The sequence below is a fragment of the Natrix helvetica genome (genome assembly GCF_964273705.1).
Source record: "Natrix helvetica genome assembly, chromosome: 2".
NCBI lineage: Eukaryota > Metazoa > Chordata > Lepidosauria > Squamata > Natricidae > Natrix > Natrix helvetica.
In genome coordinates, this window is record NC_138552.1 from 33,943,491 (window position 1) to 33,959,195 (window position 15,705).

Here is a 15,705-nt window from a genome sequence, read left to right on the forward strand (position 1 = left end):
CAGGGGTTATTCTTCGACGGTATCATGTAAAGTCCCAAGGAAATTTAGAACGATGGACAATCAATACATTTAGAATTCCAGACAGTGTAAGGCTGATTTTAAAACACACATGGACACAGGGACGGACACATACAATAATTTCATTTATCAAAATGTAGTAGCTTGTAAAAGAGAGTCATTAAAGAAAGGTAATTTTTGCCACATTCTATTGCCGTGATGGCGAACCTATGGCACGCGTGCCACAAGTGGCATGCGGAGCCATTTGTCAGGGCACGCGAGGCGCTGCCCTGTCAGCTGGCCAGCGCGCATGTGCGCGCTGGCCAGCTGAGTTCACCTTTTTAAAAGCTATTTTTTGCCTTCCCCAGGTTCCAGAGGCTTTATAGGAGCCTGGGGAGGGCGAAAAGAGCCTCCCCCGCCCCCCGGAGGCTTCAGGGACCGTCCCTGAAGCCTTCGGAACACTTAAAACGACCCTCCGAGCAAACCGGAAGTGACTTCCGGATTGCTCAGAGGGTCGTTTTAAGCGCTCCGAAGGCTTCAGGGACCGTCCGAGGCTTCCCTGATGCCTTTGGAGCGCTTAAAATGACCCTCCGAGCAACCCGGAAGTCACTTCCGGTTTGCTCGGAGGGTGGTTTTAAGCGCTCCGAAGGCTTCAGGGACCGTCCGAGGCTTCCCTGATGCCTTTGGAGCGCTTAAAACGACCCTCCGAGCAACCCGGAAGTCACTTCCGGTTTGCTCGGAGGGTGGTTTTAAGCGCTCCGAAGGCTTCAGGGACCGTCCGAGGCTTCCCTGATGCCTTTGGAGCGCTTAAAACGACCCTCCGAGCAACCTGGAAGTCACTTCCGGTTTGCACGGAGGGTGGTTTTAAGCGCTCCGAAGGCTTCAGGGAAGCCTCCGGACAGTCCCTGAAGCCTCCGGAGGGCCTCGGGGGGGGGGGGGTCGGGGGAGGCTCTTTTCGCCCTCCCCAGGCTCCTATAAAGCCCCTGGAGCCTGGGGAGGGCAAAAAAAACATGTAAAAATGGGGCGGTCGCACGTTGTGCGCGCATGCGCACTGGGGGGGTCACGCATTGCATTATGGGTACGGCACGCCCGCACTCGATCCCCCTGCGCTCCCCCCACTTGTGGCACGCGATCCAAAAAAGGTTCGTCATCACTGTTCTATTGTATTGGGATAATAGCAATTGTTTGGATCTATAGTAAATAGAGAATAGGGCTCAATTCTTTCTGATCACTTTTACAACTATCCAAGCTTTTCCTTTTGTTAATAATAGTATCCATGTCTCCCTAAAAATAAGTCTAATGATTATATAAATCATTTAAATGGTATTTCTCAGTCCCCCTCCCAAATTTACTTCAAGCTATTTGTCACACTCGCACACGATTTCAAAAATCCAAACAACAAAACAGACAAATGGAATGAAATCAGAACCAGTAGTTAGGCAGTATTTTTTAGCATATAAGCTGAACCCTCTCTATGATGCGTATTTGCATAATTATTGTTTCAAAAGTCACTTATTAGTGGCTTTTACTACTAATGTGAATGCCTTCTAAAAATGTTATTAAAACTAATGTAGCATGTAATGCACCAAACCACCCTTTTAACTTAAAGTTATTTCTTTCAAATTATCTGGTGGGGTTTTATTTGCAATTTTTGCAAGGACACAGCTTCTTTAAAATTGCAGAGCTCAACCCACTAATTGTCTTATTTTTGTTACAGAAAAAAAACATGCAGGATGTGTCCTCCTTATGATCTTTAAAAAGTTGTGGCTGCAGGAAGGTAGTTCTCTATTTTTCTTAGATGGAAAAGTATTTCCATCATGTAAACAAGAACATTTATACAAATCATGCAAGCATGGTCATGGAGAATTCTTATACTGTATATCCAACAGAGATGGGGTAATATATTACATCATATTACACTATATTAACATTGCTTTCATTTTTCTATTTTCTTGCCCGAAGTGTTACTTGGAAATCATTAGAATACTTATTTGAACGAATAGCTATTTTCAATGAATATTTTGCACAAGCTCAACCTACACCTTGATAAATTTGATTTTTTAGAAACTAGTTTTACTTGTTCTTCTATATTATCTCCCTTTCAGTATTCTTTGTTTTAAAAATATGGATATTTATATTTACTTACCGGCTCCTCTTTAACCACTAGGCACAAATCACCATCACTGCTACGAGTACCAAATCCATTCAGTGAAGATCCAACCAAAAAGAGTCTACTATCTGCAAGGCAAAAATAATTTTAAAAATATGTTCTTCTTTGAAAGAACTCAAATACCAAAAGCATTGACTAATAAATATACAGGTTTGCAACATACTTGGAAAGATCTGCTGAATTTCCCTTTGGAGTTGAGTACGGCAAAGCTCTTTTTTGTTCAAGTCGTAGGTTTGTTGTTGACATGCTTGAAATAACTCCAGTACTTGCTGACTTAACTTTATGTATAAAAACAAAATTTAAATTTAATATATAAATATTAACCCAGTCTTTTAATCCTTATTGAATGTAGACCACTTTTTTTAGGATAAAAAATAATCAATCCTACATTGCTCTTTATCTGGTTCATACTAGATCTATCTTGCAAATAACAAATTATCTAGATCCTAATGAGCAAGATTAATTATTTCAGGTCTATGAAGTTAAGCAGCACATCAATCACAAGACCAAGAAACATTTATTCTTGGAAGTTGGAGACAATCAAAAATAAATTGGGCTTTATTCTAATGAACACTGATTTTAGATAACCTGGTAGATTTACCTTTAAAATTGTTGCTATACTGCAGCGGAAAACCTTTGTTACTATAATAGTCCTTAGCCTGGATATCAAGATTAATGCAGCACGAAACCACCTCCTTCCACCCACTTTGATTAGGATTGGAGGCAGTGAAAAAAATACTTATCTAGGAAGATGGTGTGATTTTTTTTATTTTTTAACATTTTCAATTTAAAGAAAATGTCTAATCGTTATCTACATTTCCTCTTCTACATCTGTAGAAACTCCAGGAATGTGGAGTTTCTATAAACTGATTCCTAATTGTAGAAGTGCATTAAGCCAACCTGAGACTTTGCACCTTTATAACACTTATTTTGTAATATTATAAACAATATTCTTTTCAATCTTACCTTATCTTTGGCTACAGGAAGTGTAGCTTCTATAGCATTATTAAAGGAAGGTTCTCGTAAAGGTGGCACACATCCTGTTAAATCTGAGATGTAATGTGTTTGAAATAATGGCGAAGAAATTGATCCAGGGAATGAATATCTATGATCTTCTATTAAAGGCACCAATTGGTTAGCTGAAGTTAATTCACGATGAGGTGAATGAAATCGCTGACGCTTTACTTCATAAGGAACATCCTCTTCTTTCAACCTCCTAAAAACATAAAATATTTGATTATTCCAGTTTTCCATTTAAAATAAGCAACAAAAACCTCAACTGTAAATTAAGATGAATATTCCAAAATTGTGCATTATGCTTTATAAGGATGTGCCAAATTCTTTTAAACAGGGAACCCAACTGTGCCCCATGGAAAAGTGCTAGATTAAATACAAGTTTTGTAACTGAAAGTTGAATCCGATGAAGACAATCTTACCAAACCATACTGTTTTTGAAGTACTCCCTATCCAAAAGAATAAGTTCACATCTTACAAAGTGCACTTTAGTGAGAAGTTGTGTCCAATGTACACCCAGTGATAAGGGTGATAAGAAAAATAGAAGAGATGGAAAAACTTACCACAACAGCCATTCAAAATGTAGAAAGTGTCTGTGTAGGTTTAGATTGTACAGACAGTAAAATGTTTGATCTGGGCAAAAAAGAATCTCTATTTCATTTCACAATATTTATATATGAAAGCAACAATTGTGTATTACAAAACATCTTGCTTTCAGCAGCCTCAAAAAGCTTGATATGATTTTATTATTTTTAGACTACAATATTCACAATAAACAACACATTTGTTTAATACTAACCAAGCAAGTGTGTTGTTAATTATGAATGCTGTGATCTGAAAATAAAAATTCACACACTTTTAATTACTGAAATACTGACAAAAGTTCCTGCCACTCATACAGGATATCTTGCCATTATTTTTTAATCAAGGCAGTAGTTGCTGCATACAAGATAAATTTTATGCCCATAAAAAAGATTTCAATGGGTGCTTCTCTTTGCAAAAAAAGCTTTTTGATGTGACTCTGGGAGACAAAGCAGTAGCCCACAAACAAATCATAATAATCAGTAGGCCTTTAGTGAGATTGCAAGGATTACTTATCAGAAAAAGTGAAAATGCACCGTTACATAAAAGGAGTACTCCCCTGAAAATAGATAATCAGTAATTTAAGGTGATATTTAGTGAAACTTCAGAACAAGAATATTATGGACCATATCTATTTAGTAGCGGATAAAAATGCTAGTGCTCTACAATCCCTGATACAAAGAAAAGAAGAACAGATATGCAGACAAGTGAATTTTTAGGCATTTGGCTTTCTTGGCCAATTAAAAGCAAAACAAATCCTTGAAAAAAATATTTTGGATACCTATCTCACTGTTGTAATAATCAAATCATTCAGTTACTTAATAAGCTGAATGCCATGTATATGTAGTTGATAATGTAACTAAACAAGCATTTGAGAAGCATAACAATACTTTTTAAAAACTGCATTAATTCTATCCATGTTTATACAAGCAAAACATTTATTTCAATTAGGTTCATTTTGAATACAAGTTGATAGTCTAAACCAAAGTTTTCTTTTCTTTTGATTAAAGTATCAGGTTTGGATACAAACTGCATTTTAACCTACGTTATGTTCTAATATTTCCATTGGCTATTACCATCATCCAAATTACACATAAATGTAGGCTGATCATGCAAGTATTATAATTTGAAGCTTACTGTTAGCTCAGTAATGCATTTTTAAAAACGCACACACATATACGGATTCCTCTGATACAGTTTGGCTTATGTATTTCATCTCCTACAGCATGTTAAGTGACACGTTAAGTCAAAAGTGAACCACTTTTGACTTGTCGTTCTGGGAAGCTGATATTCTTTTCCTGACATTTTTGATATTGTTAGTAGAAAGCAGGGGTGGGTTCCTGCCAGTTCTAACCTCTTCTATAGAAGAGGTTCCACAAATCTACAGTGCCGTTTAGAACCGGTTCCAGCTCCCTCCATCCGCCCGCCCACACATCATCAAGATGAAGAGCAAGAGGAGGAATTCTGGAAGTTGAAGTCCACAAGTCTTAAAGCTGTCAAGTTTCAACACCCCTGGGGGTTTTTTTCTAAAGGGTTAGGGGTGCAAGGGTCTGGTAACTTGACAGCTTTAAGACTTGTGTGCTTCAAATGCCAGTTTCTGAGACAACATTTTGGTTGCTAAGCAAGAGTGTTAAGTGAGTTTCATCACATTTTACAAGTTGGCCACGCCCGCCCAGTCACATGGCCAACAAGCCACTCCCACCCGGGCACATGGCCAGCAAGCCACTCCTACCCAGGCACATGGCCAGCAAGCCACTCCCACAAAGCAGGCCACACCTACAGAAGAGGTTCTAAAAAATTTTGAAACCCACCACTGGTAAAGACAGGAAACACAAAGCCAGCCACACATATGTAACCATTTAAAAAATATTAGAGTTGGAGGCATGTACCAATGTGAAAATCTCCAAACTTTGAATATGAGAGACCTCCATTATCCAGTGAGGTAATCACCAAGTTAAAATAAAGCAGACTTGGAATTAGTGTTTGTTTTTCTAAAAATGGGAGGACTTTCTGGAGTCTTCTGAGTCATTAAAACTTTCTCACAAATGAAATGGAAGAACATTTAATCAATTTACCACCACTCTTCCCTGCAATTAACTCAGATTCCCTATGTGCTTTGAATATCCAAGAACACATTGTGAGGTTGCAAGTTCTAAGGCTGTGATGGCGAACTTGTGGCACGCAGTGCCCTGTCTGTGGATCTGTTCAGCTCTGCCACACATGCACGCACACCTCCCACTGCCAGCTGGTCTCTGCCATGCATGCACAGGGGCGGGACACATGCATTGGGGTGGGGCGCATGCACGGGGACCACACACGCATTGCACTTTGGGGGTTGAAGGCACGCATTCTCCTGCGCACGCACTTTGGGCACTCGGTCTGGAGAAGGTTAGCCACCACTGTTCTAAGGAATGCAGGGGAACAAAAAAATTCTCACAGCAGAATCATTCTGAATAAAACTCCATTCATGGTGGATCTAGTCCAGTAATGTCATGTCAGTCCCAGTATGCACTGAGCCTCTAAACTTTTAAAAACTTTTTTCTGAACTCTTTTTAGCTCAGTACTGGAGAATTCAGAAAATTTCCATTGCTTCTTGTATTCAAACATTTTAAAACTTAGGATAGGAACAGAACAAAGCTAGAACTAAATTTGTTTTCATTTCAAAGTAACTAGTATTTAATGTTTCCCTTTTATTGCATTAAAAATTATAATTCAGTGGGAATTTTTGGAAAAAGTTTGGAATGGGTTGCCCCCAATCTTTGGAGATGGTGAAAATTCTGGAGCTTCGGGTTGTTCATCTTTAATATGGTGTCACATGAAATGTGAAATGTGTGGCTCATCTTACGGTACCTGCTAGTTTCAAACCTACTGGGCAATATTAATTATGTGTTCATTTCATATGACACCTGCTATTGTTAATCTAAACCGGAAGCTAAAATTGTCAAACTCATCACTGCGCAGCACATTTTCATACATTAAGCTGTTGATTTGATTTCCAAATGGGATCTATACAAACAATACAAATACAAAAACGTAAGTTAAAAGCAAGTACAGAACAAGCCATTGGTTCCACAGTTTCTATAAATATAATAAAATAATTCTTCCTGTCACGTTTATAGATTTTACTTACTTTCTGCGCCGGAATAACATAGGTGTAGGTGATCCATGCGATGGATTATCATTTTGGCTGGCAAAGTGTGGTGGTGAAATAGGAGGGATGGGTGAAAGAGTACCATTCACAGGAGTCCTAAGGATATTAAAGTGTGATATTACCGCTTATGAAACTCACCAAGGTCTTAAAACCAGAACAGTATTAAAGTTGTTCTGAAAATTTGTTTTAATTTACTCAATTTTATTATGCTTCTAAATCTCTGGTCCATTTATTTCATGCTTTTTTTTTCTTGTTCTTTTGCTTTTTCATTTTCTTTTTCCATTATAGGTAGCCCGCAACTTATGACCAGGTGCTTATTGATCATTTACATTTACAGTGGCCGGGTGCTTTATAACCCATGAAGCACTCCCTGTTGGTAATTATGGTGATGCCACCCCACCCCCCCGACTTGGCCACATGACTTCAAGTGTGGCATTTGGCAACTAGTCACCTTTATGACAGATCATGGTATTGCATAGTCATGTGACTAGGATTCACAAAAACTTTTGCCAGCAAAAAATACTCATTTAAAAATATTTGCACTTACAACTGCAGTGTTCACTTAATGGCCACTGCAAAAAAAGACCATAAAATCACTTCAGTCATGTGGATATCTCGACTTACAACCCTAGTGACCTATGACCGGATTTCCCTACTTGTAAAATGTCTTCCAAACAGACAGAATGACATTATTTACATACACACACACACTCAGTGTGTGATTCTTTTATAAAACACAAGTATCTACCCTAGAATTACAAATATTAACCATTTTATAAAAGAATCATAAACTGTTTAAACTGCTTACACAACTTTGCCTTATAATGCAGTCTTATAATACATATTTACACATATACATATGTATATATGTATATATGACTACTTCTCTGTAATGATTTGCATTTTCAACATTTCAAGATTTGCTACCCCACATGATTTGTTCTGAAAATGTATGTCTGATAAACTTGATATTAAAATGGTACTAAACTTACGTTGTTCTCTGAGGTGGCTGATGAAAGACAACTGGAGGTACATTTACTGGAAGATTAATGAAGAGATTATATCGTTGGTGTTCTAGTGGAAAAGGTGGACGACTCAAAGTGGAAGAATTTGGGAACATGCTCTTCTGTGCTATAAGTGAACATGTATTCTTCTACCTATATAAATTTTAATGAAACTGAAGTAAAACAAAAACCTATTTACAATTACTATAAACTAATATGAGTTTTGACAAATATATTCTCAAAATATTTACATTAATATTTACCAAGAAAAATGTACATATTATTTACCACTTTTTGTATTAATACTTTTATTAACATGTTTGGCATTATAATATTGTATTATATAATTATACAGATATATAACATTGTATTGTATTTTATAATAGCTCTATTAATATTGAAGTACTTTTTGTATTATATTTGTATGCAGTCAAAGCAGATCCCTTTATTACAGTTTATGCACTATCCCTTCAATAGGCTGCATTTCCACTATTCCATTCCATTTTTCACAGATGTTCAGAATAATAATAATACCAAAAATAGAAATACACTATTTTACAGAGTTCCAACTATCTTGGTCTCTAATTGATTACAAAACACACACTAGAAGCTTTATTAAACTACTTAGGAATTGAGAAAATGGCATATATGGTAACCAATATGGCCAAGCAAAATTTTAAATATATTTCCATTCTGCTCTCTAGCACATGCATGTATCACAAACACACACACATCTGCAATGAATACAAAAGAAATCTGTAAGGAAGTTGATATTGACATTTATTTATGCTATCAATTTATATTGCTGTCCATTTACTGTGCAGCTACCAAAAAATGAAAAACAAGCAATAAACCAAACAGTTAAAACATACTGCACTGAGGAGAGTTCATACAAACAATGTAGGTAGCCCAGAACTTTGTTTTAATAGATTACAAATAATCTTCGATTTAGGACCATATTGGGCCCAGGATTTCTGTTGCTAAGATCGTTTTGTGAAATCTTCCCGATTGTATGACTATTTTGCCACAATTAAATGAAGCACTGCAATTGTTAAGTAAATCCAGCTCCTCCCACTTTGTTATCAGAAGCCAATTGGGAAAGGTCACAAATGGCAATCACATGGCCTGAGGATGCTGCAACCATACATGCTGGTTGCCAAATTTTAATTATGTGATCATGGGGATGCTGTGATAATCATTTGATTGCGTGACTGTGGGGATGCTGCAGCAATCATCAAATGCATGACTATGGAGATGCTGCGACTGGCCATAAGTCACTTTTTTCAGAGTCAATATAACTTCATTAAACTAATAACTTTAAGTCAAGGACTACCTGCATATATTTTAATGCTCACAAAAATTCAAATGTGGCAGAGAAGCAAGAGCCTCTCCTGTTATTTGTCTTCCTGCAGCCTGGCAATTTTAGCATTGCATTGAAGAACCATTAACGATAACAATTGAAGAACCATTAATGATAATTGCATTAAGAACCATTAAACTATTTTGTTCTGAGATACAACCCCAAGAGCCCAAGCTAGCATGGCCAGTAGCAGGGATACCAGGTGTAAAACAAGATGGCCATATGCTATATGTCACTGATTTAATAGCTGATTATAATTTCTACCATGAGGGAAAGGAGGTATGTATTTATTTTCTCTACTTTTTGTTGAACTTGTACTGCTAACAGCTTTGCAAATAATTTGCATTTGCATCCTTGCTGAGCCACTCACAGTACACCACTCACTATATACAAAGAGCTAAATGAAGCAATGCTTCTCTTTGGTAACTGTTTTCATTTGATTCATCTTCAATAAATCTTATTCTAAGATGATGGACATTAAGGCCATGAGTTTGGCAATTTGCAAGCTCAATAAATATTAAAAAATGACTTCCAATATATTTCTGATCATAGCATCTCAAAATAATTTTGCAGGAACACCACTTATTTTGTAGGTTTAAAATGGCAAAGGAAATGGATGAGATTTATATATTTGCATATAGTGTAAAAACACTTACCTAACTTGGTGTTCTCAAGATGTCTTGACTTCAGTTTCCATAATCCCAGATTAGCATAACAAATAGTCACGCTTTTAGGGAATTACAGGAACTGAAATCCCCTGAAGTTTGTTAGTTTGATGAGAAGTTTATCAAACAATTGTCAGCCAAAAAGAAATATTTAATTACATAGCACATACTGAAATTATTGAATTTACTATACATTTGTTTATAGTTAACATTCAGAAAACTTTAGAGTCAAATTTGACAAACTGACAGAAGATGAACTATGGAGAAGTGCACAAGAGTAAAGCTTTTTTATGCAGTTGCCTACAATAGAAGTTAAAACAATAAATACACTACAATTATAAAAGCCAAACTAAAACCATCTTCCTTACCAGATATCATTACTGTAAATTACTTTTCCTAAATCACTTTGGTTTCATTTTAAGGGCACTTACTGTCAGGATATATCAACAGTAGTTTTTAATTTTTTTAGTTAAAAATTGCTTGCATTTTCTTAGAGATTCCCATCAACATCCAGAAGAACCAAATATTTCCAAATGAGACACACACACCACACACACCCCGCTCCTCAGTAAACCAACCAAAAAAATGCAGAAGGCAGTAGATACCCTTTTTTTTTTTTGCACTAATCCATCAAAGACGCAGCACACCAACTTTCAGGAGTTTCCAATTATTGTCTTGGCAAAGCATTCGCCTTCACTTCCCAATCTTTCTTAAAGAATCAGTTCTGCAAAGTTAGAAAGAGTTTCTTCAGGAGAGGTTCGAAATACACCCCATCCTTTTTTAAAGACAATTTAGAAACCTATGTATAAGATACTGTATCTGAAAGGAAAGTATCTTTTTATACCCAAACCACCATGAATTGACGTGTGACGTGTTAATTGCAGCAATAATAATAATAATAATAATAATAATAATAATAATAATAATAATAATAATACTCGCGCTGTTGAGCTACCAACCAGCCCCAAAGGCTGTGAATCTCACCAAAGATTAACCTAATAATAATTTTAAAAAAAAACGGTGCAGAGCACCAAGAACTGCCAAGGCATCATAACCCCCCGACTCTCGTGAAAATCTCCGCTGCTGAGGCTGGTTTTCTCCAGCTTTCTCTCTTCCCAGATGCCCCGCCGAAATTTACTCGCCTTGGCAGGGGCCCCAGGGCAGCCTAACCAAACGGGCCAGAAACAAGCTCTCTTGCCTTTTCTCCCTGCAGGCCCAGTAAAGGGAGACCCAGCAGGATCCCCGCTCGGTCAAAAAGAAGCCCAAGGGGCGCTCTCTTCATCTCGTCCGCTCCGGCCTACAACCTGCGCGAAGGTTGTTTTTAACTTACTCCGACGAGGGCGTAGAATTCAGGAGCGGCTGAGGGTCGAGGCCCACCCGCTTTCCGAGGCCAGCCGCCTTATTCTGTTTTCGTCCCCTCCTCTCTGGAAAGAGAAAGGCAGGTAGGATTCTCCGGAAGTAAACCGGAAGTTCCATAAACGGGATCATCTCTATGGCTGAGGCTTTGGGTCTACCCCGGATCCAAAGTGCTCCGACCGGAAGTGCTCCAGAGCCCCCGCTCTTATGCTCTCAGCCTCGGTAATCTCCCTCCTCGCAAATCTAAGACATCCCATTCTGAGCATGCGCCTTTGGCGCTGCTCCCTTGTTCAAGCACGTGGGTCGTACCTCTCCGGAGGTTTTATGCTCCATAGAAGGAATTCTCAGGACTCTCCTGATAGATTAGCATGAGCACACAATAGATACAAACGTATGCACAATATATTATACACAATACAATACAATACACGAGTAAACCGCTCCAAACTCGATTGCAGAAAATACGATTTCAGCAACAGTGGTCAATGCCTGGAATGCACTACCCGACTCTAATTTCATCCCCAAACCCCCACAATTTTAACCTTAAGACTGTCTACATCACCCCATTTCTAACAGGTCTGTAAGGGGTGCGCATAAGCACACCAAGGTACCTACTATCGTCCCTGTCCTACTGTTCCCACTTACTCGTATCCATTTCCTGTATTCATAATCATGTTTATACTTCTGTCTTATACAATCTTGACAAAATAAACAAAAATTTCCATCTCTATATAACTATTGTTTTGGAGCAATATAAAGGCCCCTTACTCGGATAGAATAGACTAGTTCTTGAAGATAACGAAGAGATTATAATTGCCATTGGGCAGAAAATTCCACTCATTTCAAAATGGCAATATTGCTGAACATGTATCGAATTTTAGGCAAACATTCAGCTGCTCAAGAGATCTGGGAAGGTCTATAATGATATTTTTCCCCCTTATAACTCTTTCATCAACTGTTTTGAAATGTGTCACATGGTTAAATAAGTGAATGCTGAGTAGGAACACTATAAAGCTGTTAAGAAAGAAAGTGCCAATATCCCTTGGTAATATTTCTATTCTGTGTCCCTGTTGCTTTGCCTTCATCTCAGCCCCTGTATGAGAAGGCCTTGAATCACCGTTTACTGATGTTGAAATAATATCTTTCCCACAAATCACAGTAATTAGCAATAGCTTTAATTTAGATGAAATATGTTGGCACCCTAGCACCTTAACTACAAACTAGTTAAATGCATTTAGAATGAGCAACAGGAGCAATGAGCAACTTAAAAATAAACATTACATTAAGAAGATCAAATCAACGTTACCTTGGGGGACCAAAGAAGCATGTTTTCTCTGTCACAGTGCCCGCTGTCTGGAATGATACTCCCTAGAGATTGGGTCCCTGCTGGACAGGTGGTGGTGGAGTTATATGGTGTTTTTTTTTTAGTCATTGTGATTTCTTTTTTGACTTTTTAATTTTAAAAACATTCCCTGGGGGATTGGGTTGCTTAGAAAATGTATAAGTAAGTAAGTAAGTATGGTAAATCTTGAGGGAGCCAAGCTTGGCAGCAGTTCATATAAAAGGCATCTGGGCAATCTTGTTAGATAAATAGCAATGTAATGTAGCTACTAATGGAAGAAATTTCCAAATTCGTTTCCCGGCTGATCTTTAATTGGGGGAAAAAGCGGGAAGGCAGAGGCACAGCTCAGACGTTCTGGGTCTGCAGATAAATTGTACAAGTATTAGTTTTCCTCTTATACATTTTTTTCTCTTTGAAGCTTTTGTGTGAGTTATGTATTACAAAGGGTTTTTTTTATTTTCAGTGATTGCTTCGATTTTGGTTTTCTTCTCTCTTGATCCAATCTTGCCTGGTATCTTGTCTCCTCAAAAGAAGGGAAGGGAGTTTGTGAGTAAACATATATATCGCTTATATATATTTATATTGAATAGCTTATGTAAATGATCGTGAGTAATGTTTGCCATAGATTGGAATCTATGCCTTTGTTATTTCTAATGATGGCTCCTGGCAGTCTGGGGGCTTCCCTTCTGTTTTGTTATTCCTAATATTTGTACTATGTTTCCTTTTGTGATTAAATGTAACATCTAAGTAAGTGTCCTCTTATTATGCCTTCTTCTCCTTTGAACCAAATTAGTGTTTGGTTCTGGGCCTCCATTTTAGTTCTAATTTGTAATAATTCTGGTTATATCTCCTCATAACCTACTACAGTACTATAAGAGAATTTACTATCTTGAGATATATTAATATAAGCAGAGAGTCCAGATCACCAGAAGTCATTATTCCATTTTGTATTCTGAGCATCAATTCAAAACTAATGACAAATTGGAGCAAGAGCGGTTCAAAGGAGGTCTACCGAGATGGTAAAGGTCCTGGAAATCAAGCCCTATGAGAAACCGTTAAAAGAGCCTATTATGTTTAGCCTCCAGGTGCAAAAGACCAAGGGCAGATACAATAGCAGTTTTAAATATCTAGGTGTTACACAGAAGAAGAAAAATATCCAAACCAGTGACGTTAAAACTACATGCTAGGTATTAGGAAGTGCTTCCTATAATATGAGCTGTCCAATAGTGGATTGAATTCTCCTTTGCTAGAGCTTTTCAAACAGGTTGATGGTCATTTGTTAAAGATACTCAAGTAGAACCTTCATTGATTAAAAGCATCAGACCTAGTTACATTTAAAATCTCTTCCAATTCTATAATTCTAAAACTCTCTGGACAGTTATCTAACCATGAAAAAAATGACTGATGCTAATTATCTCCACTTTCAGATTACATATTGACTGCTCCAAGGCAGGACTGATGGATAATCCCCTGTAATCACTTAAAACAAGTTCCCAGTGGCCAAGAAAATTAGATTTTTCTCTTCCTAGGGAAGATAAGTTGAACGCCCCAAGCAAAAAAAGACTGGGATACCCAACGTCACCTTTCCAATGAGACCCAGCAGTTTATTTATTTTAACCACACCTTTATTATTTCTTCATAAATCAAGGTGGCAAACATCTCCCAACATAGCTTCATCTTCTTATTTTTCTCACAGCAACAACCCTATGAAATGAGTTGGGCTAAGAAACAGTAACTGGTCCAAAGTCATCCCACTGGCTTTCATGGCTAAGGGAGGACTTCAATTTGAGTCTGGCTAGTGATGCCACTGTGCAACGGGGAAACTAGTACAGCAACAGCAACCTCAATACAATACAATACAATACAATACAATACAATACAATAGTAGAGTTGGAAGGGACCTTGGAGGCCTTCTAGTCCAACCCCCTGCCTAGGCAGGAAACCCTATACCATTTCAGACAGATGGCTATCCAACATCTTCTTAAAGACTTCCAGTGTTGGGGCATTCACAACTTCCGGAGGCAAGCTGTTCCACTGATTAATTGTTCTAACTGTCAGAAAATTTCTCCTCAGTTCTAAGTTGCTTCTCTCCTTGATTAGTTTCCACCCATTGCTCCTTGTTCTACCCTCAGGTGCCTTGGAGAATAGTTTGACTCCCTCATCTTTGTGGCAACCTCTGAGATATTGGAACAATGCTATCATGTCTCCCCTAGTCCTTCTTTCTCTTAAGCTAAACATACCCAGTTCCTGCAACCGTTCTTCATATGTTTTAGTCTCCAGTCCCCTAATCCTCTCTGTTGCTCTTCTCTGCACTCTTTCTAGAGTCTCCACATCTTTTCTATATCGTGGCGACCAGAACTGAATGCAGTATTCCAAGTGTGGCCTTACCTCAGCTCTTATTCTTTCCTAGACTAAACAGTCGCAGTAATCCAAGTTGCAACTGGTTTGAATTTGCACTTTTGAGCTTCAAGCAACAACTAAAAAAGCAGACAGAGTGCAGTTGCATATGCACTTCAGAAGAAACCCGGGGAAGACAAGTTCTTGTCTGGTAGCTAGGGTACAGTGTGCATAGAGCCAATATAGGTTAAAGCTCAGTGTCCAAGAATCCAAAGCCATGAGTCCAAAGACCCTAGTCCAGTCCTGTAGGTATAATAGACAAGAGGCAGAGTTAGGCTGTGGAAACCTAATGGTGTGTAGGTTCAGAAAAATAGGGTAAGATAAAGAAAGAAGAGAAACAGAGAAACAGGTAGTTTATTTCAATTCAGAATTCAACACTAGAAAGTTCCGAAGCTAGCCTAGACACAAATAGAACAAGAATAAGTAACACAGGGCTAATGCTTGAGAATTGTTTCCAATAGAGAATCAGCCCTTTGCAATTACTTCTTTGTAGCCACAGTTGTGAGCACAGGTCATTTACAAGCATCTCCTTGCTCAGTTAGCTGAGCCAATCACTATCACTCTGTTCTTTGAAGCTGCAAGATGTCTTAGGGCCAAGCATCCTGCAAGGAATTGCCCTTCACAATTGCGGGAAGCCCCTCTCCCCTCCCTAAAGAATGAAATATTT

The 15,705-nt window shown here is 38.1% G+C and overlaps 1 protein-coding gene across 3 annotated transcripts in view; it reads right to left on the reverse strand.

Moving 5' to 3' along the window:
* The window catches only part of TENT2 (terminal nucleotidyltransferase 2), a 46,452-nt gene extending 35,026 nt beyond the window's left edge, over nt 1-11,426 (reverse strand). For 2 of the 3 annotated variants that reach the window (XM_081944112.1, XM_081944110.1), the window contains exons 1-7: nt 11,274-11,426; nt 10,549-10,667; nt 7,907-8,071; nt 6,894-7,010; nt 3,134-3,383; nt 2,331-2,445; nt 2,144-2,235 (exon numbers count right to left, since the gene is read on the reverse strand). In XM_081944112.1, the coding sequence (XP_081800238.1) occupies nt 2,144-2,235; nt 2,331-2,445; nt 3,134-3,383; nt 6,894-7,010; nt 7,907-8,034 (702 nt within the window). In that variant the 5' untranslated portion in view covers nt 8,035-8,071; nt 10,549-10,667; nt 11,274-11,426. The remainder of the gene's footprint in view (nt 1-2,143; nt 2,236-2,330; nt 2,446-3,133; nt 3,384-6,893; nt 7,011-7,906; nt 8,072-10,548; nt 10,668-11,273) is intronic. The other variant, XM_081944111.1, reaches the window with a different exon arrangement.
* Between the last annotated feature and the right edge of the window lie 4,279 nt (nt 11,427-15,705).